A 24,686-nucleotide genomic window follows, 5' to 3' on the forward strand; every position below is an offset into this window, starting at 1 on the left:
CGCTGGCCTAAGTTAGCCTGAACTCATCAGATCTCAGAAGCTAAGCAAGATAGACCCTGGCTAATACTTGGATGGGAGACTCCCCGCGGACATTTGGGGTCGCCATGCAGAGGAAGGCAATGGCAAACTGCCTCGGTTCCTCTCTTGCCTTGAAAACCCTACTGGGTTGCCCTAAGCTGCCTCCAATTTTACACACTCATAAAATGTATACACAGACACACACATACAGTATACACATAAATGTATACCAAGACACACACCTTGGCTTGCTGCAAGATCGCCTGAGCCTGGGCTTCCTGAAAAGAAACTGAAGGGCCTTTGGAAGAGTCGCCACCAAACTGGAACTAGAAATGGAGAGACAAAGAGGAAGACAGTGAAGGAAACTATGTCATACTGAAGTCAACTATGACCTAGCAAGGTCAGGGCCAAACCAACCTGTAACCCTTGAGCCAGCACACATGTTGTTATGAACACCATCACTATGGAGACCAACAATGATTCCCCTGTGGTGAGTAAATCCTGCCTTGTTCCCCAATGTTTGTTACATGATTCATCCTCCTCATGCTGCGTTCTCGCCATATCCCTTTTCCCAGCAGCCACTGGTGATGGAAGGAATGTCACAGCATGATGGGAGTTAATCACAGGCAGACATTATGGACTGGGCAGCAGTCTCTATCCACAGGGAGGCCATTTTGCTGGCATTGCCTTGGCAACCACACCAATATACTTTAAACTAGCTCTCCATGTTGGCTGCTGGGCCTGTCTTCAGGACAAAAAATATGATATTTAGAGTGCCCATCAACACCCCCCCACCAACTGCATTTATCCTGGTACCAATCCATTTTGAGTAGAAGAAACATTCTTCTTTTTAACAGACAATTGAACTCATTCTCTTCAGCTCAACACCCCAACCCTCAAACAGATTCTGAGGCTTTCCTTCCAAGGTGGACAACTGGTGTATTTGCACAAACAAAGAAATAGCCTGTATGTAGATACTGTTATCCAGGCCTCAGATTCAGTGGCAGCTCCTGAGCCTTTCGGAGAGTTCCACCTCCTTGTCCATTAAATAGTAGGTGCAGCTGCATAACAATCCCTGGATGAGCTCCACCACCTATTTTTCTACAAAACAACCCCTGCTGTTATCACACTAGGGCTGCTAATCCCCAGGTGGGGGCAGGAGATCCCCTGGTTTGGAGGCCCTCCCCCCACTTCAACGTCATCAGAAAGCGGGGGGGGGGGGGAGAGGAGGAAATGTCTGCTGGGCACTCCATTATACCCTATGGAGAATGATTTCCATAGGGTAAAATGGAGAATTGATCCACAGATATCTGGGCTCTAGGGGAGTTGTTTTTTGAGGGAGAGGCACCAAATTTTCAGCATAGCATCTGGTGACTCTCCTCAAAATAATCTCCAAGTTTCAAAAAGATTGCACTGAGGGGGGTCCAGTTCTATGAGCCCCCAGAGAAGGTGCCTCTATCCATTATTCCAAATGGAGGGAAGGCATTTAAAAAGGAGCACAGTCCCTTGAAATGTGATGGCCAGAACTCCCTTTGGAATTCAATTGTGCTTGCCAAACCTTTGCTCCTGGCTCCACCTTCAAAGTCTCCTGGCTGCACCCCCAAAGTCCCCAGATATTTCTTGAATCGGACTGGGCAACCCTATATCACACAGTACAGTCTCTTGTACCTTCCTTGTCTTGAGTTGGCTTCGTGTTACTTCCAAACAGTCCTTTCTTTACAGTCTCTTCTCTTCAGCTCCCTTGCCAGTGCCAGCCTTAGATACTTTTCCCAGCAGAAGAACAACATCAAAATGACACACCCATGCTCTAGAGCAGCGTTTCCCATTTGCAGGGTAGCGACCTGGTACCGGGCCACAGAAGCCTCAATACTGGGTCGCAAGAAAAGCCAACGCTAGTCCCGCCCCCCAGCAAAGCATGAGCTCTGCTCTGCTTCCCCATCTCTCTGTTGTGCAGAGAAAAGCTAGGCTTGGAGACTGATACAGGCTGCAAAGCCTGAGCTCCATTTGGCTTTCTTCCTTCCCCTTCTCTCTGCTGTGCAGAGAAAAGCTAGGTTTGAAGACTGACACAAGCTGCAACGCCTGAGCTCCATTTTCCTTCCTTCCTTCCCCCGTCTCTGTGTTATGCAGATAAAAGCTAGGCTTGAAGACTGACACAGGCTGCAAAGCCTGAGCTCCATTTTCCTTCCTTCCATCCCCCAATGTCTCTGTGTTGTGCAGATAAAAGCTAGGCTTGAAGACTGACACAGGCTGCAAAGCCCCTGAGCTCCATTTTCCTTGGAGACCTCTATAGAAGAAAGAGACAGGCTTTCCTGCCTCCCAGCTCCACCCCCAAAGTCTCCTGGCTCCACCCCCAAATTTTAATGGGCCATGAAGGAGAAGTGTAAAAATAACTGGGCCACAGGAGAAAAAAGTTTGGGAAACCCTGCTCTAGAGCAAAGCTCCCTTGTTGCTTCATAGTAGGCCTCATTTTAGGTAGGAGCTCACAGGAGCAGAGCTCTGGAACCTTTAAATTTTATTGTGCTCTTTCTTTCTTACCCTCCCCCCTCAAAAAATAGTTGCTTCTGGTCTCCATTGTTCAAACCCCCTATGAGAATTTTACTGAACTCTTAAGATTTGACAAACTTTCTAATGTTTTCCCCCACAAAAAAAATGGGTAAAAAAACAAAACATATAAAACAGACAGATGGAAATCTTCCTCATGGCACTATGGCCACAGAGGAGAAAGCAATTGAAAAGTATGATGGGAGTAAGGTTTTATGATGACAATTATAAACCCAGAAGCATTTTAAAGTAGATGCTGAGCTGATATAATTTAGTCCACTTTCAGGTGATGTTAGGGGTGTGTGGCAAATGCCCCCTGCTTCAAAGCAACAGCTATATGGAGCAATGGCATCCCTCTGCAATCTACTGCCCTAAAGACCGATTTTTTCTCATAGTAAAGGTGTCCTGTTTTCCTGCTCCATCCACACTGCTATATCCATTTCCCTGTACCACTCACTGGCAGGGCTTACAGGAGCACACAGGAATGCAGTTCCAGCTGGCTTGGCATTAGGGGGTGTGGCCTAATATGCAAATAACAGGGTCAGATCTAGGGGGGGGCAGAGGGGGTACTTGCCCTGGGCGCCACCAGAGGGGGCACCAAATTGGGTATGGAGTCCATTGTATTCTATGGGACTATAAGATAGAATGGCCCATAAGGGGGCGTCATTTTTTAATTTTGCCTGCACCCCCCCCCCCCCAAACAAAAAAATGTAGATCCGGTCCTGGCAATTGAGTTCCTGCTGGGCTTTTTCTACAAAAAAAGCCTTGTATGAAACTATGGTGACACCAGGGGGTGTGGCCTAATATGCAAATGAGCCCCAGCTGGGTTTTTTCTACCAAAAAAAAGCTCTGCTCACTGGTAACATGATCATCATCCCGGGGGGTCCACGAATGCCATCAGCTCCTGGAAGGCCTAGGAGTCCTGGTGGTCCCTGCGTAGGAATAAGGAGAAGTCCCTGTCAATCAGCCCCAGGAAGCCTTGAGCTCGGATGAGCTGCGTCAAGCTGGGACTCGCCTCCCGGCAACAGCACTGAGGTACACTGAAAGGGGCACATGCCGGTGATTCCTCAACCCCTCTTTCCCACCCCCGTGAACAGAAATCCCCAGGCTGGGAAAGGAGGGGGTCACCTTCCCCTAAAATAGCATGGAGGCTTCCTCACCCTCTCGCCAGGATCCCCTGGAAATCCTGGAGGGCCCGCTTGTCCTGTAGGACCCGGCTCACCCTGAGAAGAAAGAAACAGAACATAAAAGAACACTGGGATTTCACACTGTAAAACCTAAACCATGCAGCACTAGATGAATCCAAGCCAACTCAACGGACTGTATTGGCAGCATCCATTTTTATGCCCTCTTTTTGTTCTAGTAGAGACAGGGGCCTGATTCTAGTTTGTTACCACCCATTTTTTTTTTTTTTACATTTGTTTTTCATAAGTTTTCATGTTGATTAATCTATGTTTATATACAGGGCTTTCTTTTGTAACAGGAACTCCTTTGCATATTAGACCACACACCCCTGCTGCAGCCAGTCCTCCTGAAGCTTACAGTAGGCCCTGTACAAAGAGCCCTGTAAGCTCTTGGAGGATTGGCTACATCAGGGGTGGGTAGCCTAATATGCAAAGGAGTTTCTGTTACAAAAAAAGCCCTGATTATATACATGAGTTTGTATCAGGTGGACTTCAATTCCTATATTACTTTGTTGCATACATTTAGTGTGTTTTGACCAGGGCCAGATCTAGGGGGGAGCAGAGGGGGCGATTGCCCAAGGCACTGACGGAGGGGGGGCACCAAATTGGTTATGGAGTCCATTCTATTCTATGGACCTATAAGATAGAATAGGCCCATAAGGGGGCTTCATTTTTAAATTTTGCCTCCCCTCAAAAAATATGTAGATCCAGTCCTGGTTTTGACTACAAGTTTGTTTTGGTATTCTACTGGTTCTAGGGATGGCAGACCACTAGTGGGGGTGGGGGTTTCCTGCTTTCAGCCTCTGCCTTTCCGCACCGGTCAGCTGACCAGCAGGGAGGAATTAATCCCCCCTCCAAAAAAAGAGAGGAACGCTGGAAATTTATGTGATGTGCCCAAGTGACCTGGAAGTGACTTAGGCACATTGGGAAGTGACACACTGATTTGGGGGCAAAACCCTGTGGTAGAAGCTAATTCTACCATAGAGTTTTGCCTCAAAACCAGAGCATCACCCCCCAATGTGCCTACATCACTTTTGGGACAGGATGTTGCTGAACTTGACTGACCACTGATCTGACCCAGTAGGGCTCTTCTTATGTTCTTATTCCTCTTACCACTGGGCCCGGATATCCAGGTGGCCCTACAAAACGAGTGCCCTGCAAGGAAAAGAGAAATCTAAGTTAGTATTAAAAAGCCTGACAAGAAGATGATGATGAAGATGATGATATTGGATTTATACCCTGCCCTTCACTCTGAACCTCAAAGTATTAGAGCAGCTTACAATCTCCTTTACCTTCCTCCCCCACAGCAGACACCCTGTGAGGTAGATGGAGCTGAGAGAGCTCTCACAGAAGCTGCCCTTTCAAGGACAGCTCTGCCAGAGCTATGGCTGACCCAAGGCCATCCCAGCAGCTACAAGTGGAGGAGTGGGGAATCAAACCTGGTTCTCCCAGATAAGAGTCCACGCACTTAACCACTACACCAAACCGGTGTAGTACGTGGAGGAAATGGGGCTCCATGCAGGTTACAGAGATACATAACAGACTGGTCACTCTTAAATGCTGTAAGAGCACTTGTGTTTATCTGTTATAAAGAATGCCATGCATTATCGGCCATTTGCTGATTTCAAAAGCCCAATATGCATTGCTCCCAGTTCAGGGAAGAGGTCTGAGAAAATTATTGCTGAAGAGCAGCTGTGGCTTATTGGCAGAGCATCTGCTTTGCACACAACAGCTTTCAGGCTCCACCCCATTATTTCCAGCTAAAAGGAGACAGGTGGTGTGAGAGGGGGCTGCCTGGAAAGCTGCTGCCAAGCAGAGCAGACAATTCTGACCGTAGCAGTCCAAGAATCAGACTCAGTAGAAAGCTGCTAGCAAGGGGTCATGGCACAGCGGCAGGACACCTGCTGTGCAAACAGCCCAGGTTCAATCTTAGGCATCTTCAGTTAAAGGTATCAAGTTCATGTGACTCGACCCCAGAGCCGTCCCTGCTACTAGGTGAATTAGGCATTTGCCTAGGGTGCCAGCCTTGGGGGGGGGCACCAAATTGGACACCCCCCACGTGAGAAGATCTTTTTTTGAGCCGGAATGCAAGAGCTTCGGCTCAAAAAGAGCCCTGCAGCCGCAAACTCCTCCTTTCCCCAGCCTCTAGGCTCAGGGTGGAGCTCCGGGGTGGAGCTGCGCTGCCACAACAGCTTCCCCAGAGCCGGCTTGCTGACCTAGGGTGGCGGATCATCCGGGGCTGACCTTGCTCGACCCAAGATATTGACCTTTATAGACTAAGGGTCTGAATCAGTTTAAGGCAACTTCATGAGTTCGTACGTCTCCGTGGAAATAAAGCAGTGCTTTAATTACATGCACTGCTGCGCAGTTAGGCTAACTAGATGAGTGAGCTGTGATAATGGTTCAGAACTTCACTAACGGTTGCTGATGACAGCTTTTGAACAGCAGCTTTAATGTATGATTAAGCCAGCTGTGATGCACAGCGCCGAATGATTCAGACCTTGACTGCTTTTGAATGAAGAAGCACGATCAGGAAGCTGCAATTCAGATGGTGTCAGGGCTTTTTTTTGTGACAGGAGCTCCTTTGCATATTAGGCCATGCCCCCCTGATGTAGCCAATCCTCCAAGAGCTTACAGTAGGTCCTGTAAGAAGAGCCCTGTAAGCTCTTGGGGCATTGGCTACATCAGGGTGATGTAGCCTAATATGCAAAGGAGTTCTTGCCACAAAAAAAGCCCTGGATAGTGTTACAAACCCCCTGCCCCCCCCCCAAAAAAAACCCCACAAAGACCCGCCTGGATATCAGGTTTTGAGGAGTGTTTACCAAATGGAGCTGCCATCAGAATTTCATCTTTATCCAAGGCTCACTCAGCTGTTTTCCCCACCCTCTTTGTCCCCCAAAGTCAGTCCTTTATGCTGTACTTTTGCTGCATGTTAAAAAACATACTAGGTGGACAGTTACACCTCTGAGCAAAACATGTTCTCAGTTTAACCCAGCCTTGAAGAGCTATAGAGCAATTAACAGACTGCCTTTACTGCCTTGTGACACTCTCACCATCACTCTTCAGTTCTGACATGTTTATTGACTTTGCGGTTTTCCAGCACAACAAATGGTATCTAAACCAAACTGGTTGTCCTTTCAATTTGTTAACTGTACCATTTTGCATGCTTAACCACTGCCCACCAGCTATCCGTTAACTCTGCTCACAGTACCCCATTTCATTGTCTGATGAAGTGTGCATGCAAACGAAAGCTTCCATTCTGAACAAAAACTTTGTTGGTCTTAAAGGTGCTACTGGACTCCAACTTTGTACGTTTGTTGATATTCACCAATGGCAGTCTGACGGGACATGTAACAACATCTCCAGTACAGATCCCTTCTCTAGTATTTGGAAATCACTGCTTTCTGGAGACATCTGTCCCCCCAGGATTAAAATGGAATCAACCAAAAACCCCGGAGGACACCATGAATGCATCTTAGCTGATGGAAGGGAGGGAAACAGCCAAACAGAACAGAGATCATACTCACAGGATCCAGGACTGCCGGCTCCCCTTTCTGTCCCTTCAGATTGGTTTCCTGTAGCAGACACAATTGGAACAAATCACCAGGAGGAAAAATAGTATGCTAACCTATATCTGTCACTTAACATGAGGAATTACCTTCTCCTTGTAACAGGGTCTCCCCACCCCCCACCATGAATATGTTGAGTAAGTGAGAATTCTTGCTGAGCAGGGAAACTTGCTAGGACTAGCTGGGCTCATTAAAGGGATGTCAGTATCTATTCTGATACTTCTTTTCCTCTCTGTAAATATAGAAGGCATCTAACAAGACATCACTAACCACCAATGATCTCTCTGCCATGGTGGGGGAGGGGGGATCTCTCTGCCATGGGGAATAGCAACTGAAGCAGGAAACAGTGCTGGACCTTCCAAGGTCATGACTTATAGGTATATCACAATGATTGACCTCAATGCCAGCATGGAAGAAGAAGAGGAGGAGGAGGAAGAAGAGGAGGAGACTGGATTTATAGCCCACCCTTCACTCGGAGTCTCAGAGCAGCTTACAATCTCCTTTTCCTTCTCCTCCCCACAACAGACACCCTGTGAGGTAGGTGGGGCTATGAGAGCTCTAAAAGAACTGCTCTTGAGCAGAACAGTTCTGACAGTCTTATGACTGACCCAAGGTCACTTCAGCAGTCGCATGTGGAGCAGGAGTGGGGAATCAAACCCAGGTAAGAGTCCACGCACTTAACCACTATACCAAACCAACTGGAAGACTCAGAGCAGGTGTCACAGGAAGAGATGGGACCATTGTAGACAAAGTTTCATCCAAGGAGCACACTTCGGGAAGCCCCACTTTCTCCTTCAATTGGCTCTTGTCCCATTGTTTTGGTCTGACACTACTTCCCACATAGGATTCTGCTTCTCAACATGTCATGTTGAATGCTAGAGGGCAAATTCACACCTTACAAAGTCCCTGTGCTCACCTCATAGTCACCACAGAGACTTCAACAGACATGAAGTGTGCTGGGAGTTCCTTGTTTGGAACTAAACTCCCAGGGGAATCAGGAGAGCAACTTCCAGGGAGAGGGAGGTTTAAACCTACCGCTTTCTACACCATTTTCTAACATGGAAGTCCCCAGGAGTTGCTATTTGTCCTATTGGGAACTTACACATAGCTCATCAGCACGTGCAAGTTTCCTCAACAGGTAAAGAGCAGTTCCTTGTGGCTTCTGAAGAATATCCTGGAGGGCAGCCAACATCCCACAGGATTCTTCCTACTGTCACAGTTTAGGATTGCCAACCTCCAGGTAGCATCTGGAGATCACCTGGAATTACAACTTATCTCCAGACCACAGCAAGCAAGGACCAGGACTCACCCTGGCCCCATTTTGTGGTGCCTCAGGGAGAGGTAAGAGGAAGTGGAGCCTTTGCCGGGTGGAGAGGGTGGGCCAGGCCAAGCAAAGGAAGCAGGGCCCACCCCTAGCCTGATGCTGGCCCTATGGGCTGTCTATGGGGTTGGTCGGAGGGCAGGACAGCCAGCAGCTACTTAGGACCCAGCGCTGCCACCACCTGCCCTCTTTGGCCATCGGATTGGTTGGCCCAATCAGTTCCCCTGAAAAAAAAAAGGCTCCTTTGGAAGGTGGACTCTGTGGCATTATGTCTCACAAAGGTCCCTCTCCTCCTCATACCCTGCCCTCCCCATCTCCACCCCTCAAATCTCCAGGAACTTCCCAACCCACAATGCTACCCACCACTCTGGGGCTTCCAGAAGGAATGAAAAGAGAAAATTGGTCGGGGGGGACCTATGAATGAACCCGCTCAAGTCTGGAGGTAAAACCGACAGGCAGAAGATGGTCGCTTTTTAATGAAGTAAATATTGACACTTAACCAGGAGTTCTGGTTTGTTAGGTTTCACATAGCACATGTCCAAGGAGAGATATTCTCTCATGCAGACTTATAACATATCAATGCAGCACTCTGCTGTAACTGAGTTACACACCAGGCCCAGCAAAAATACTGCTGACATACCTTAACATCTAAATTCCTCAGAGAGGGAGACTTAACCCAAAAGTCTGCTATCTTTAATTCACAGTCCTGTTTGATTAGCCCTTTCCTCTCAGTCTTCAAAACCTAACTTCTGACTCTCGATCTTTGAAACCTAATCTCTTTTCCTTCCCCCGTTTTTTTTCTTTTTCTTTTACTTTTCACAGGAGCTCTTATTGTAGGGCTGCCAGGCCTCCCAATATGACAGAAGGTCTTTCATGGGTGATGTTGCCAATGCTACATCACTTTCAGGGAAAAACAGGAAGTGACATAGGATAGTTCTAGGAATTGCTGGAAACTTTATGGTAAATCATAGAATTTCCAATGATTCCTAGAAGTCACCTACATCACTCCTGGGTTTCCCCCATGTCCACATACCCAACCATCCCCCCTGTTGCCAGCTTTGCCCTAGCGACCCCATCTTATTGGCTGGTACAAAGGACTGCTTTGATCAACTTCTTTATTTTAGAGGTATATTTCTGTGCTCCATCTATCACAAGATATTTTAGGTTGGAAAAACAGAATAGGGGAAAAATTAATCCCCCTCTCCACATTTGGTGCAATCCTTATCCAAACTGGGTATGTTCCTGGAAACTACTAGAAATACCTGAGACTCCATCAAGTAGTATCTACAGACTACTTGTGGTTGGTACTACTTGGAGACAGATGGCAACTGTCTAAGAGACAATTCTGCAAGCAATGGATACAAGCCCTTTGGAAAGTTATGATAGTATTTAATATAGCCTCATTTCCTGAAGCCTAGACTCATGAAAAGCAGCAGATGTTTCAGTATTTTGAAGTAACATTCTAGGAGTGAACTTGGGCAACCATTCTTCCCCACCATGTGTTGATCTTTGCAGTCGCCTGTGGTTGGAATGGCCTACCGTCCCAAATTCAATTCTAATTTGCAAAAGTTAGCAATGGCTATTGGCTCCAGATGAGAACACACATTGTCACCCACCAATTCCACCACCAAGTACAGTGGGGCTCAACGAAGCTTTGTGAAGGAGATGAATATCTAAACTCAAATGCCTGTTCCTCCTTTTGAGGCTGCCGCTAAGACATCCCAGAATGGAACAGGCTTCTCCTTCAAACATCATCAGATTGCACCTTAAAGACCAGCAAGATCTGCAGGGTATAAGCTTTTGAGAATCAAACCTCCCTTTATCAGGAACCTGAAAACAGCAGCTTGGACTCTCCAAAGCTTATACCCTCAAGAACTGGTTGGTCTTTGAGGTGCTGCTGAACTCAAACCTTGGTCTCATACTGCAAACCAACATTGCTATCCCCCTGAAACTAGTATCAGGTTGCTGTCTTGACATTCTAAGGGACGCTTCCATTGTCATTACCTGGGGGACTTGAGCAGTGGCTTCGATGCGCTCAGCTGGATCATATCGCTCTTCCTCGCTGGAATCCCTTCGGTCATAGTAGTCTTCATAGTCCCTGGTTCTGTAGTCAAGTCTATCGTCATAAGCCCCATATGTGCCATTACCATCCTCACTGATCACATACTCTTCTCCTAGAAGGTCCTGTCAGGAACAGGGGAAAAAGAAGAACAACTGAAGCACAGAGAGCATGCTGGCCTCCAGGTGTTTTGTGTACTAACTAGCTCCTAAATAGAGATGGTCATGAACTTCATTTTTGCGGTTTGGTTCATGGCTGACCTATGAACCGAACCACATACTCATATGAATGGGGAGATTCATTTTGCAAACTAACCCAGTTTGTGAGCCATTTAAACTTTAAATCCCTATTTTCTGCTCCCTACTACTTTCTGCAGGGAGTAGAAAGGGGAGAGGGAACCAAAGAGTTGAGTGAGCTCCCCGTCACTCAGCTGTTCGGTTTAAATGACTCCTTGCCATTTAAACTAAATAGTTGTTTTTGTGAAGAGCAGAAAGCAGGGGTTTTCTGCTCTTCGTGAACCGCCACGAACTGCATCAAAATTCATGGAAGTTCATGGTGGTTCTTCAATTCGCAAATATTGCTACACGAATCATGAAATGGCCAAAATTTGTGATGAACTTTAGTTCGTCAGTCAGTTTGTGCCATCCTTTCTCCTAAGCAGTGTTCCCTCTAAGCTGAGTAGCCAAATTGCTCACTCACAACTTTAATGCCAGTAGCTCACAAAGTAGAATTTTTGTTCACAAGACTCCACAGCTTAGAGGAAGTATTGTTGGTGGGAGATGGAAGTGTAGAGTTAGAGAGGGTATTGCTCCAAAGCAGGGGTGGAATTCTAGCAGGAGCTCTTTTGCATATTAGGCTGCACACCCCTGATATAGCCAATCCTCCAAGAGCTTATAAAAAAGAGCCTTGTGAGCTCTTGGAGGATTGGCTACATTAAGGGTGTGTGGCCTAATATGCAAAGGAGCTCCTGCTAGAATTCCACCCCTGCTCCTAAGTCCATCTTTCTTTCCTCTGCTAGGCTCCTCCCCCACGACTACATGGAGTTTCCAAGAAAGAAAATCCATCTGTCTAGTATACTAGATGATCTGAATTGGGGGGCCCTATGTTCCTGGCAAATGTATTTCTTCATAGCTGATGTGTGATGATAGGAGTCAAAGTTAGGTAAGGAAATTACATGTTAAAAATTGCAATGTGTACCTTGATATGTAAAAGTAATGGCATACCAAACCCTATGGTTTATTGGATATGTACAAAGGGCTGTGCATAAATCAGCTCAGAAGGATTAAAAAATACAACCACCAGCAAAACAAGAATGGGTTTAAGTTATCTCAGTAGCCCTATTCTAGTGTAACCAAATGCCAGGTGGTTGCCAGAGATCTCCCAGAATTACATTTGGTCTCCAGCAACAGTGATCAGTTCCCCTGGAGAAAATGGCTGCTTTGGAAGGTGGACTCTATAGCATTATACCTTGCTGAGGTCCCACCCCACCCCCCACAAAAAAAGTAGGCTTCATCCACAAAATCTCCAGAGATTTTCAAACACAGAGCTGGAAGCCTTACCCTATTCACAAGTTACAGTGACACACAGGAACAATCCCTGTACAGTGAATACTTTACTGTTCTTTATACGTGTTGAGTAATTCACATGTTACATTCAATGCATGTACAGGTCAATGCATGATTCAGAGTGCCCATTTATCCAGGTACCGGTCCTTTGTTTCAATTGTTAAGTGAACATGTGTTATTTCTTTCTTCTGAAAACAGGTATGCACAGACATGTGAGATACACAGGAGTTCACTGTAACCCTTGAACAAGGCTAGCATAAGCGGAGGCTGAGCATTAAGAGGAAAAATCCATTCCTTCCTTCCTTTGCAAACAGCAGTCAATTGGGGCATTTAGCAACGTCACCTTCTCCGGTATTTGCTCTGCCAGTTCAGAGAGGCTCCAACTAGCATCATTCCTCTTTGCTTCCTCCAAGAACAAAGATTAACAGCTCTGACATGCTCCCTTGCCTTGAGTAAGCAAAGAGAAAAGGTTGCTTTCGCAAAGATTGCCCTACCCGAAAGATTGCTGTGCCAGATGGCAGTCGTTACACTCTACCCTAGAACTGTCAACGCTGCCTCTCTTTCATCAGCCCAGGAGAACAACAGGAAACCACAGCTGGATTTTCTCAGCGGTAATTTAAAGAGCAAACTACTGGTAGTCACAGTGCAGACCCCACTGTGACCGGGGAGGAGGGATGCCCAGCAGTAAGGCAGTGGTCAACCTCCCCTGCAAACACATATTTTATAAGAGCTCTCTCAGCATAGGGAGCAGCTGCCAAGTGGGGCTGTGCAATCTCTTTCTTTGAGGTTTGCCAAAAAAGCCAGGTGAATTATCTGTCACGATGCTCCCTCGTGAATGAAAGAGAGCAAAAGAGAGAGATTAGCATTAGGAGTGGAAATGGGAATGTGAGGTCCAAATGCCCATTGGGTATGCTTCATGGAGGCTGAAGTTCTTTCCCCCCCCCCCCAGAGAGTTCAGAGGCAGTTTGAAAAAGGAATGGCTCTGCTTGCCAAGAACTCAATCCTCTTCTTGTTTTCACCTCTGCTAAACAAGTGGTCTAGTTTTTATAGTTTCAGATATAGTATGGTGGGACTAAAGAAACTATTGAAAATATGCTGTGGACAGCAATGTCCCCCTCAGGGCTTTTTTTTTTTTTAGCAGGAACTCCTTTACATATTAGTGCGCACACCCCTGATGTAGCCAGGGATGGAATTCTAGCAGGAGCTCTTTGCATATTAGGCCACACATCCCTGATGTAGCCAATCCTCCAAGAGCTTACGAGGCTCTTTTTTGTAAGCTCTTGGATGATTGGCTGCATCAGGGAAGTGTGGCCTAATATGCAAAGGAACTCCTGCCAGAATTCCACCCATGGATGTAGCCAATCCTCTAAGAGCTTCCAGGGCTCTTAGTACAGGGCCTACCATAAACTCCAGGAGGATTGGCTACATCAGGGGTGTGTGGTCGAATATGCAAAGAAGTTCTTGCTACAAAAAAAGTTCTTGCTACCACATGAAATGACCTTCATGTGGCTGCCAACTCCAGGATGGGAAATTCCAGAAGATTTGGAGGTGGTGCCCATGGAGGGGAGCGGCCTTAGCAGGTTACAATGCCATAGAGTCCATCCTCCAGAAAAGCCATTTTCTCCAAGAATATTAATCCCTCTAGTCCGAGGATCTGTTGTAATTCCAGATCTCCAGGCCCCAACTGGAGGTTGGCATTCCTAGATCTACATATTACAAAAAAGCACATGGGGCATCCTCTTTTGGACTGTGCCTCTTTGAGATTTCATGCCTGCATGGTCTCCCATATCAAAAGCCCCTGCATGTTGAAGACTAGCAAATCATGAATAAACCTTGACAAGCTAGTTTTCTGTAGGTCAGCCATTAAAAACAAGCAAACAAGGGTAGCATTCAAACATGTCCTCATCAATCTGCATTTTAAAGCTGTAAAGCAGCAAGAAGGCATCACCAAAATGCCCTTCATGGATGCCTACGGACCTCCATCCAAAGAGCTTGTGAAGTTGCTTGGCTGCTAGATTTTCCCTGCGTCACATTTTCTCCCTAAATTTCAGAAATTCTGGATCTCTTCGCCTCCAGGTTTGAAATGCTCTTCCTGAGAGCTCAGAAGTCCAGCCCTGGTGCTTCAGCATCCCCCAAGACTTCCTACCTCATAATGGTCAGTGAGGTTAAAGTTGACCGTCACAGTGGTCGGGGTAAGCACTCCAAGTTCTGGCTCAGGACCCTCCTCCCAAAAATCGACTGCCGGTTTTGTAGAAACGGTGTGAGTCGGAGCCTCATACTTGAGGAAGATGGAGAAAAAAGCAAACCGTTAAAGAAAGGACGCCATGGAACAATTATTTAAAACAAACCATTAAAGAGAGGACACAGTGGAACTCATATTTATGTGTTCTTATAACTCTAGCAGTGTACAAAGTGGCCAAAGGGTTAGAAATACGACAGCAGCCAAAAGCCAAATGAAATAGCGGTGGCCTTATACAGCCCGATATACTAAGGTTAGAGCAGCAAGAGCTAGCCATGCCTCCCAAACTGAGTGGGTTCCATTGGGACTGCAAAGAAAAATGATAAGTCACCGCCCTGAAACCTACCAGCATGACTGTATAGTATTATGTGCCAGTCAAAATTATGTACCCAGAAGTCAGAAGCTATGCACAGTTGAGGACTCGAACCACACCTGTCCTGCCCAAGACACCAATCCTGCTTCACCTGTAACCGTGAATATCGTAAGTGTTGAACACTATGTTTGTATAGTGAGTTGTTGTTTCCTGGATTTTATGTGCATGTAATTCATACCCATGTGATCTGGACTGTGTGCATGCTTCAAGGAAATGCTATGTCCACCCAAGGATGTCTATCAAGCCCCAGAGATGCAACCAGTACATCTAGTGATCAGGATGTTCTTACTACCCATTAGGTGAGGGGCCCATGGCTCAGTAGGCAGAGAATCTGCTTTGCATATAGAAGGTCCCAGGTTCAAGCCACAGCGTCTCCAATTAAAAGGACCAGGTGGTATGTAATGTGAAAGGCATCTGCCTGAGACCCTGGAGAGCTACTACCAGTCTTAGTGAATTTGATGGACCGATTCAGTATAAGGCAGCTTCATGTGTTTTTACGGGGAGGGACCATAGCTCTTTGGTACAACATCTACTTTTCATGCAGAGGGTCTCAAGTTCAATCCCTGGCATCTCCAATTAAAAGGGTCCAGGCAGTGGGTAATGTCTAGCTGAGACCCTGGAGAGCTGCTGCCAGTCTGAGTAGGCAATGCTGACTTTGATGGATCAAGGGTCTGATTCAGTAGAAGTCCGCTTCATAGGTACATATCTATATGTACACTACACAGAAAGCAACCCCTTTGAATTGGGCTTTAGGAAGCAAAGAGGCACCTGAAATCACCTAACACTGTTAGGCTAACTGCATGGAAAGGGGTCCACCAGCCAATGAGGAAACAGAGTCCCTCCACTGTTACCACTGAAGCCCAGTGAGTGGCACAGCTGCAGAAGAAAGGAACCGCCACATGGCCATTTGGGTGATGGAGAAGCAGAAGAAAACAGATTAAAAGGAAGAAGAAGGCAACATACCCCAACGTGACCATTATAGGGAGGACTGGCAATCAGACAATCTTACACTTTAGCCCCCATGTGAGCAGTCCTCATGAATGGTTCCAGCCTTGATCATTGCAAAGTAAACAAAACACATCACAAATGCTCCAAAAGTAATGCTGAGCTTGCGGTTGAACCTCAGCTGTATCCAAAAGTCAGCCTACGAGCCTTGCTGGGAATTTTGCCCTCTGATATCCCGCTGGCATTACTTTGCCCCACCCCAAACCAGAAATGGCATCCTAACAAGGCCCCAAGGGGCAGCCTCCTAGGTGCTTCCTCCAGACTCACGTGAGCATCCAATGTGCCCATGTTTACACAGGTATCCTAGTATGATTTGGGAACCTTGGACTAGTCTCACAAATACACTGGCAGATTCCCCAGACTGGCAAGAATTCTGCAAGGTGTGGAAGTCTCTCTCTGTGTTGCAGCTTTTGCAAAACTATTTGAGTGGGCCAACATCAATGGGAAATGTCAACTTTTTAAACTACGATAATTTTTTTGTTTAAGAAAAGGTTGTGTGAAATGCTCTTTGTGAAGGTGCTCCGCACCGCAGGCACCCTTGAATCACATCCATAAATAAGGGGGTCAGGAATATGGACCTGTACCAGGGCTTTTTTTGTAGCAGAAGCTCCTCGCCATATTAGGCCACACACCCCTGATGTAGCCAATCCTCCTGGAGCTTACAGTAGGCCCTGTACTAAGAGCCCTGTAAGCTCTTGGAGGATTGGCTACATCAGGGGGTGTGGCCTAATACACAAAGGAGTTTATGCTACAGAAAAAGCCCCGGTCATGCTCATGGCAGGGCGTGTGAGTGGCAGATCTTCCTTGAAAGGGCAAAGAGAGAGGGGGAGGCTCTTTCCCTGCCAGCACTGAGCAGACCAGCAGCTGGACTCTGGATCCCAGCGGGAGGAACTCCGCCAACTGCTCCATTTGGCAGGAGGACTCGCTCCCCCTCACCAAGCCAAGAGTGACTCACGGGCAGGATGAGCTCAGCAGCATCCCCTGACCTGTATTTCACAACTTTCTGGAGGCTGCCCTGCTTAAAACAGGCCAGTAATGAGAGGAAGCAGGAAGGGCAGAGGGCTGGAAACCACCAAAATGGAAACACAGTGGACGCACGTAAATAACACATTTCATAGAGACATAGGAGCATGGAAGGCATGAGATCCACTTATTCTACAGATCAGGTCTAAATAATGTAGAATCATAGAGTTAGAAGGGACTTCAGGGTCATCTAGTCCAACCCCCTGCACAATGCAGGAAACTCACAAATACCTCCCCCTAAATTCACAGGATCTTCATCGCTATCAGATGGCCATCTAGCTTCTGTTTAAAAACATCTAAGGAAGAAGAAGATATTGGATATTGGATTTATATCCCCCCCTCCACTCAGAATCTCAGAGTGGCTCACAATCTCCTTTATCTTCCTGCCCCACAACAGACACCCTGTGAGGTGGGTGGGACTGAGAGGATTCTCACAGCAGCTGCCCTTTCAAGGACAACCTCTGTCAGAGCCATGGCTGACCCAAGGCCATTCTAGCAAGTGCAAGTGGAGGAGTGGGGAATCAAACCCAGTTCTTCCAGATAAGAGTCTGCACACAACCACTACACCAAACTGAAGGAGAGCCCACCACCTCCTGAGGAAGCCTGTTCCACTGAGGAACCGCTCTAACTGTCAGGAAGTTCTTCCTAATGTTGAGCCGGAAACTCTTTTGATTTAATTTCCACCCATTGGTTCTGGTCCTACCTTCTGGGGCCACAGAAAACAATTCCACACCATCCTCTAGATGACAGCCCTTCAAGTACTTGACGATGGTGATCATATCACCTCTCAGCTGCCACCTCTCCAGGCTAAACATGCCCAGCTCCTTCAACCTTTCTTCATAGGACTTGGTCTCCAGACCCCTCACCATTTTCGTCGCCCTCCTCTGGACCCATGTTGGTTGCGGATAAACAGTAGATAAGCACAACACGGCTTCAGTTGCCTCCCCAGCCCAGCAGCATCTTGAGGTCTAGGATCATGCCATGTTCCAATGGCAGCACTAAGCTGCTCTTAGGCACCCCAGATCCCCAGGTCTATGTGGATGTCCTGACCCTCTGGAGCCAGTTATATTCTGTTTGCACATCTCTCTTTTACCAAGCACAGCAAGGGTTGCATCAGTGCTTAGCTCTCATAGCCTTTTCTTACATGCCCAAGGAAAAATTGCGGTCAAGAAGCAATTTTTCTCCTAGCCCAGCCTGAGAGACCTCTGGCTGTCCTCAGCCAGGGCACTCTCAGCCCAGACCCCAAACTGGTAGAACTCTCTGCCAAACAACACCCACATTCCGTGGGACTTAATGCCGTTCCGCCAGACATTTGGCTGATGGTTTTCTGTTTCTCCTGCCTCTGTCGCCCCACAAGGCAGAGGTATGGCACAGATAGACCCAATTCAGATTGGGATTGAGGTGTAAGGAGGAAAGGAGTTTAAGCCTCCCCCTGTAAGGTTTTTCCAACCTGAAATGATCCTGCTATTTGCGCTGTCATGGCAAACATAAAGATATCAGCATCAAGTGTGGTTCAGCCTTAAAGATTAACATCATCATACAATGCCAGGATGGCACCAGCTATGAGTCTATGCTGAAGTTCTTTGAGAATGACCAGTCAGCCGCTCCATCTAAGCACAAATTCCCTATGGTCTCAGATGCTGGGTGTACTGGAAAAAGTAGGAGATCAGGCTTCCTGGTTTTGAAAACAACCAGCGACAAACATCCAAAGATCAGTAAGGTGATGGTAAGGACTTTTTTCGTAGCAGGAACTCCTTTGCATATTAGGCTACACCCCCATGATGTAGCCAATCCTCCAAGAGCTTCCAGGGCTCTTATTACAGGGTCTACTGTAAGCTCTTGGAGGATTGGCTGTATCACGGATGGGTGGCCTAATATGCAAAGGAGTTACTGCTACAAAAAAAAGCCCTGGTGATGGTATCAGGTGCTCTATGGAGGAGCACTTGCCCCCAGGGACAAAAACTCACCTCGGTCAGACGAAAGGGCCAATTGACACCAGTGGAATCAGAAAGCTGGAAGTGAGCCCGGGGCTTCAAGGGGTCCACAACAAAGGCATGTTCAACATGGTTCTTAAAACCACCCAACAAACAGCAGCAAAATGGCCAGTAACATGGCCGAAGCGCAGGTGGGCAGCTCTGTGCAGTTGGGGTAAAGCGGGAGGAAAGCTGTGAGTTAGGTGGATTAGGCGAGTTGCATGGGGCTTAGGCGGGCAGCGGGTTAGGCTGGCAGAGGCTGCTTGTCGTTAGGCCAGCAGAGGGCAGTTAGTTGCACTCTCTACCTGGCCCGGGGTTGGAGGGAGCGAAGACATCTCGACCGCTTCCTTGTTCCTCTTCTTCTTTCCTTTCCCTCTCCTTTTGCCTTTGCCCTTTCCTTTGCCCTTGCCTCGCTTGCCCTTCCTGCGGGAACCATTCTGCACAGGATAGGGGGGAAATGGGTCAGGAGAAGGGAAGGAAAAACAACCAAAGAGGGAAGGGAAGAGAGAGAAGGCACTTGAGAGAGAAGAGGCACCCCCCTGTTCCCACCAAACACCAAGAAACAACTGCAACCACACACCCCCAACACCCAGTCACCATAATCCCATTGCCAAGAGTCAGACATTACAGAGGGGAACATTAGACCAACCTTCATGGGAGGTACACATAGAAAAGACCCTTCACCCAACAGACCTCATCCCAGCTTGGTCTAGAGTAGGGTTTCCCAACGTGGCACCCATGGGCACCATGGCAACTGCTGAAGTCATTTCTGGTTCCCACCAAGTGTTTGTTTTGTTTTGAATTTTTTTTTTTTAGAAAATGGGTGGGACAATGTGGGGCTTTTGCCCAGCAAGGCTTCTGATTGGCCAGTGGAGATTTGATTGGCTGTGTAGATTTTTTTTTTAAAAAAAAAATTACTTTAGCAGCAGCTGCCGCCCCAGCACAAGGGTTTTTACTATGTGATTGAAGCGAAGCTGGAGCAACCATTTTGTGGCTGGCTCTGCCTCCTGTGGCAGCCGTTTTGTAGCTGTGTCCACCGCACTGCGTCAGAATTCCAAAGGTGCCCACAGGCTCAAAAAGACCTGGAAACCCTGATCTAGAAAGCACTGGGTCATAGAAGGTGGCTTGCTGGGAATGTTTGGTTTGATCCTGTGACAGTGCCCCTTCTCCCTATACTCACACCCTCAGCCCCTATTCTAGCATGGTCAGAACCATACCACAGCATGAGTTTGGGATCCAACTCACCACCTGTCAGCCGGTCGGCTAACAGACTGCAGAACTAACCTTTATCCTCCTGACCCAAGGGTTACAATCCTCAGTGGGGTCACAGAACCTTGCCAGCTGGGTCATCAGCCCCCTGCAGAGCTCCCATTCCCTTTCCTGCTTTTCAGAAAGGCCTGCTGATAGTCCACATGTATAGACAGCAAAGCTCCATGCCTCCTGCTTCTCTTCTGATATACAGTGAAAGGAACAAGTAGGATGACAAGGTGAGATCGATGCGTAATGGAGGGGATTTCTTTATAGCCCAGGCAGCGAGACTCTGGATCCTCTACTTCCTGTCACATGACTGTGACATAATGTGAATTTCTGTCATACACTGAAGTTCAGGGAGTCCCAGCTTGGAAAGGCTGAAGACCAGTATTCTGGCCTCTGTTTTGACCCCGACTTCTGTTCCAAGGTTTCCCCATATAATTGACAACCACAGTGCAGGTAGCCTTTAGTGGGGTTCGGATCCAAGCACAGCTGCTGGAGGATAGACGGTGTTCTCAACCAGGTTCCAAGCTGGAATGGTGTACAGGAATAGGATCCATCCTCATTTGAGAGCTGCTTGTTCTGGACAACAGATTATCATGGATGAATACTCCACTCCCAAAGTCAGCGCACATTGCTTCAAGCTATTTTGGCCAGTTGCATCAGCCTTTGTGCCATATCTTCAGTTGCAGAAGCCATTTCTCTGCTGTGATTCCTCTTAAAAGTGCCTTGGATATTTCAGTATCTTTTACAATTTTCTCATAGATGTGGAAGATTAAAGACAGAGGGTCGTGTGAGCTGCATGGCTGGTATCATGGGAACATGCCTGTCCCTAAGTTTCCTGACTAGAGCATCCATTATATTAATCCCTCTACTCCTTTCTCTGGAGGTCTCTGGGACATTTCCATGTAACTTGTGGGGAACTAATCCAGGATGTCACTGTCAACAATCCCTTTACCTTCACTGGTGGGGGTGGCAGCCAACTTATGGTGACCCCTGAGGGATTTCAAGCTGAGCGAGGAGCAGAAGTGGTTGATCATTGCCTTCCTCTGCACAACTAACCCTAACCCTAACCCTGGCCTTTCTTGGTGGTCTCCCATCCAATACTAAGCAGGGCTGACTCTGCTTATCTTCTGAGATTTGATGAGACTAACACTTGCCTGGACTTTCCTTTGCTGGAAAAGTTAAAGGCAGTTTCTGCATTGGAAGACATCTAGGAAGGATGATCCTCAGGGCAATTTTTTTGATGGAACGTGCAAAGTGACATTGAGTGACAGCGCAACCTTACATCCAAAAGTAGGGTAGAGCCAAGGTACAGCACTGCTTTCCCTTGAAAGTGGCAGAAACACCAACTGTGTTTCTTCCTTGCCATTTTTCCTGCTCTGTGTAAGTGAATAGACAAAGTAGGTTGCTATTGAGGAAATTGTGTGTGTGAGAGAGATGGGATTCACCTTTGCAGGTTTTCCAGACTTGAGTGGATAACTCTTACCTCAATCGGTCCAACAGGCTAACAAAGGTCCACAACCCAATCTGGAAACAAACATCTGAGGATCCAATCCTACTCAAATTTTGTTTAACTTCTATCAAACCCCAGTTCCTTACAACAGCCTGATGGAAAGACAGAAGGGGACTCCATGCTTTAAAGTAGGACTAATTTAGTGCTTCCCCTATGGAGCACCTTTGGGCACCCTAAAGCTCATCAGGACAATTTGCTTCATCGCCCAAACAAAAGGCCAGTCCTGGCTTTCCTCTTCCTTATGGGAAGAGGAAGTGCTTCAAAAGAAGCCTGAAGGCATCATCTTGAGAAGTATATATTTAGAAATAGCTGCTTCCATCAGAGAATGTTCAACTTGGAACATCCCAACATTCTGTAATGGTATCCTATGGCAGCCATTTTGTTGTGACTTCATACCTGAAAGTGACATCACTGCACTGTGACACACTCTAGAATAGTTCTTGAAACTATATGGTAAGAACCATAGAGATTAGGGAAATTCATAGAGCGGTACATGACACAGTGACCTCACAGTTGGCATGTATCTGGAAGTGATGCTGTGGAGTCATGTGACATCATTCCCCCCTTGATTTTTCCCTGCCAATCTACTTGCAGGGAACAGAACTTCAGGGTGGGAGATTGTCCACCATATCAGCTACCCTGGCCATAAACCATGAGCCATACTTAAAATTCCACCCAAACTCACAGATGCATCATAGTTAAGGACCAATGAACTAATCAGTCATGTTTTAGCTCAGAGGTTTTCTTCACTGGCTAGGCTAGCAGTGCCCTGAGGAGGATAGAGGCTCCAGATTTTGGCCATACATATTTTCCCCAAGGGCACTGGACAGAAGAACAGGGGATCTGGCCACCAGAAACCCCTGTCATTTAGACACCTACCTCTTCAGAATATTGGGCATGCAGCACATAGGTGAGAGGCCTGTTGCAGTCTGGCATGTAGTGTTGGCAGTACTGGCCGGCGGCGGCTGGGTCCGGCACAATTAACAGCTGCTGAAGATCACCCTGTGAAAACAATGAGGGGGAAAAGTGAGAAAAGACAGACAGGGTGAAACCCACACACTGTCACAAACACCAACACCTCAAACGCTGGGAACCCTAAACAGAGTTAGACCCTTAGGGGCTTTGTTCCCCCAAGGAAGGAGGCTTTAACCCTCTAGTACAGAGGGGGCCAAAATGTGGCTCAGGAGCCATATATAGCTCTTTCACACATATTGTGCGGCTCTCAAAGCCCCCACTGCCCCCACCAGCCAGCTTGGAGAAGGCATTTGTTTCCAAATCACTTCTCCAAGTCAAGTAAGTCAGAGGCTTGAAGAATGCATTTAAAGTTGCTTTCTTCCCACCTCTCTTTCCCACATCCAGGGCTTTTTTTGTAGCAGGAACTCCTTTGCACATAAGGCCACAGCCCTCTGATGTAGCCAATCCTCCAAAAGCTTACAGGGCTCTTAGTACAGGGCCTACTGTAAGCTCCAGGGGGATTGGCTACATCAGGGGCATGTGGCTTAATATGCAAAGGAGTTCCTGCTACAAAAAAGCCCTGCCCACATCTATTTGCTTCCCTCCCTCTGTCCCTCCCTCCGTTCCTGTCTTGTGGCTCTCAAACATCTGACATTCACATCTTGCAGTTCTCAAACATCTGCCATTTATTCTATGTGGCTCTTATATTAAGCAAGTTTGGCCACCCCTGCCCTAGCAGGCAATCAAATGTTTACAAAGAAACACAATATGTAGCATAACCTGAACATAAGTTAGACAGCCAACCAAGCCAAAATATGCCTCTCCAGCTCCTGGCCTGGCCCTGGCTCATTCAAATCCACCAGCTTTGTGCAGTGGGCTAGGTACCAACAACCAAGACCCGTCTGGCTCTTGCCCTTTGGCTCATGCCAAAAGGTCCATGCTCTGGCCATACCCAGGTTCCAAAACTTGGAAGGGAAACACAAACAAAGCCCAGATCTTCCATAGCTGATGGACATGTTCCCAGAATTCCCCTTCCCTGACTATGTTATATCATCTCTGCAGAAGAAACCACCCTGCCCACCAGGAATGAGATAAGAACTATGCAGTCTTTCACTGCTGACCCTGACATGGCCTGGGTCATTCCATGGCACTCCATTATTCCCTATGGAAACCGATTCCCATAGGGTATAATGGAAAATTGATCTGTGGGTATCTGGGGCTCCGGAGGGAGCTGTGTTTTGAGGTAGAGGCACCAAGTTTTCAGCACAGCATCCGGTACCTCTCCTCAAAACACCCCTCCCCCCACAAGTTTCAAAAAGATTGGACTAGGGAGGTGCCCCTCTTTCATTATTTCCAATGGAGTGAAGGCATTTAAAAGGTGTGTGGTCCCTTTAGATGTGATGGCCAGAACTCCCTTTGGCATTCAATTATGGTTGTCACAACCTTGCTCCTGGCTCCACCCCCAATGTCTTCTGGCTCCACTCCCAATGTCCCCAGATATTTCTTGAATTGGACCTGGCAACCCTACTGTAGTTTGGAGATCACTTGTAATTCCAGGAGATCTGCAAGCCCCACCAGGAGGCTGGCAACTCAAACAGCATCTCCTATCCATCTCTGCTGCTAGCCATTAAAAAACAGGATTGACTATATCTTGGGCCTGGCAATTATGTAGTTCCAGCTCATGGTGTGACCTGAGAAAATGCTCTGTGTTATCTGAAAGCCTGCCAAGTTTTACCCAAACAGAAGTCAGTGCAATGCAATGAAAGGATGTCAGTTCAGATTCAGCCTTCTGTCTCTCCATTTGTGCCTGGGACCAGAGTCCCAAGAACCAGCCCTCTGTACCAATTCAGCACACAGAGGCACACATTCAGTCGCAGCTGGACACACCCACGCAATCCCAGCCAGCCCCGGGGCACAAAGAACATTCGCTCCCAATAAATCATCTCGTAAAGTATGGCCACTGGGCCTTTGTCCAGCTCAGCCCCCGAACTGCCTGCTCCCACCTGCTCAGCTGGGACCTGCAATTATCCAGCTCCCAGCATTCCTTTGGAGAAAGGAGGGGGGGGGAGAGACATTAGGCAGCAAGACAGAGAGC

At 47.3% G+C, this 24,686-nt stretch overlaps 1 protein-coding gene across 1 annotated transcript in view; it reads right to left on the reverse strand.

Moving 5' to 3' along the window:
* The window catches only part of COL5A3 (collagen type V alpha 3 chain), a 241,941-nt gene that overhangs the window by 152,005 nt on the left and 65,250 nt on the right, over positions 1-24,686 (reverse strand). Inside the window, exons 5-13 of the mRNA XM_060253306.1 lie at positions 22,517-22,639; positions 19,176-19,307; positions 14,404-14,535; positions 10,638-10,817; positions 7,271-7,318; positions 4,857-4,898; positions 3,720-3,782; positions 3,417-3,491; positions 261-344 (exon numbers count right to left, since the gene is read on the reverse strand). Coding sequence (XP_060109289.1) covers positions 261-344; positions 3,417-3,491; positions 3,720-3,782; positions 4,857-4,898; positions 7,271-7,318; positions 10,638-10,817; positions 14,404-14,535; positions 19,176-19,307; positions 22,517-22,639 — 879 coding nt within the window. The remainder of the gene's footprint in view (positions 1-260; positions 345-3,416; positions 3,492-3,719; positions 3,783-4,856; positions 4,899-7,270; positions 7,319-10,637; positions 10,818-14,403; positions 14,536-19,175; positions 19,308-22,516; positions 22,640-24,686) is intronic.

This window comes from Heteronotia binoei, chromosome 13 (assembly GCF_032191835.1).
Source record: "Heteronotia binoei isolate CCM8104 ecotype False Entrance Well chromosome 13, APGP_CSIRO_Hbin_v1, whole genome shotgun sequence".
Taxonomy (NCBI): domain Eukaryota; kingdom Metazoa; phylum Chordata; class Lepidosauria; order Squamata; family Gekkonidae; genus Heteronotia; species Heteronotia binoei.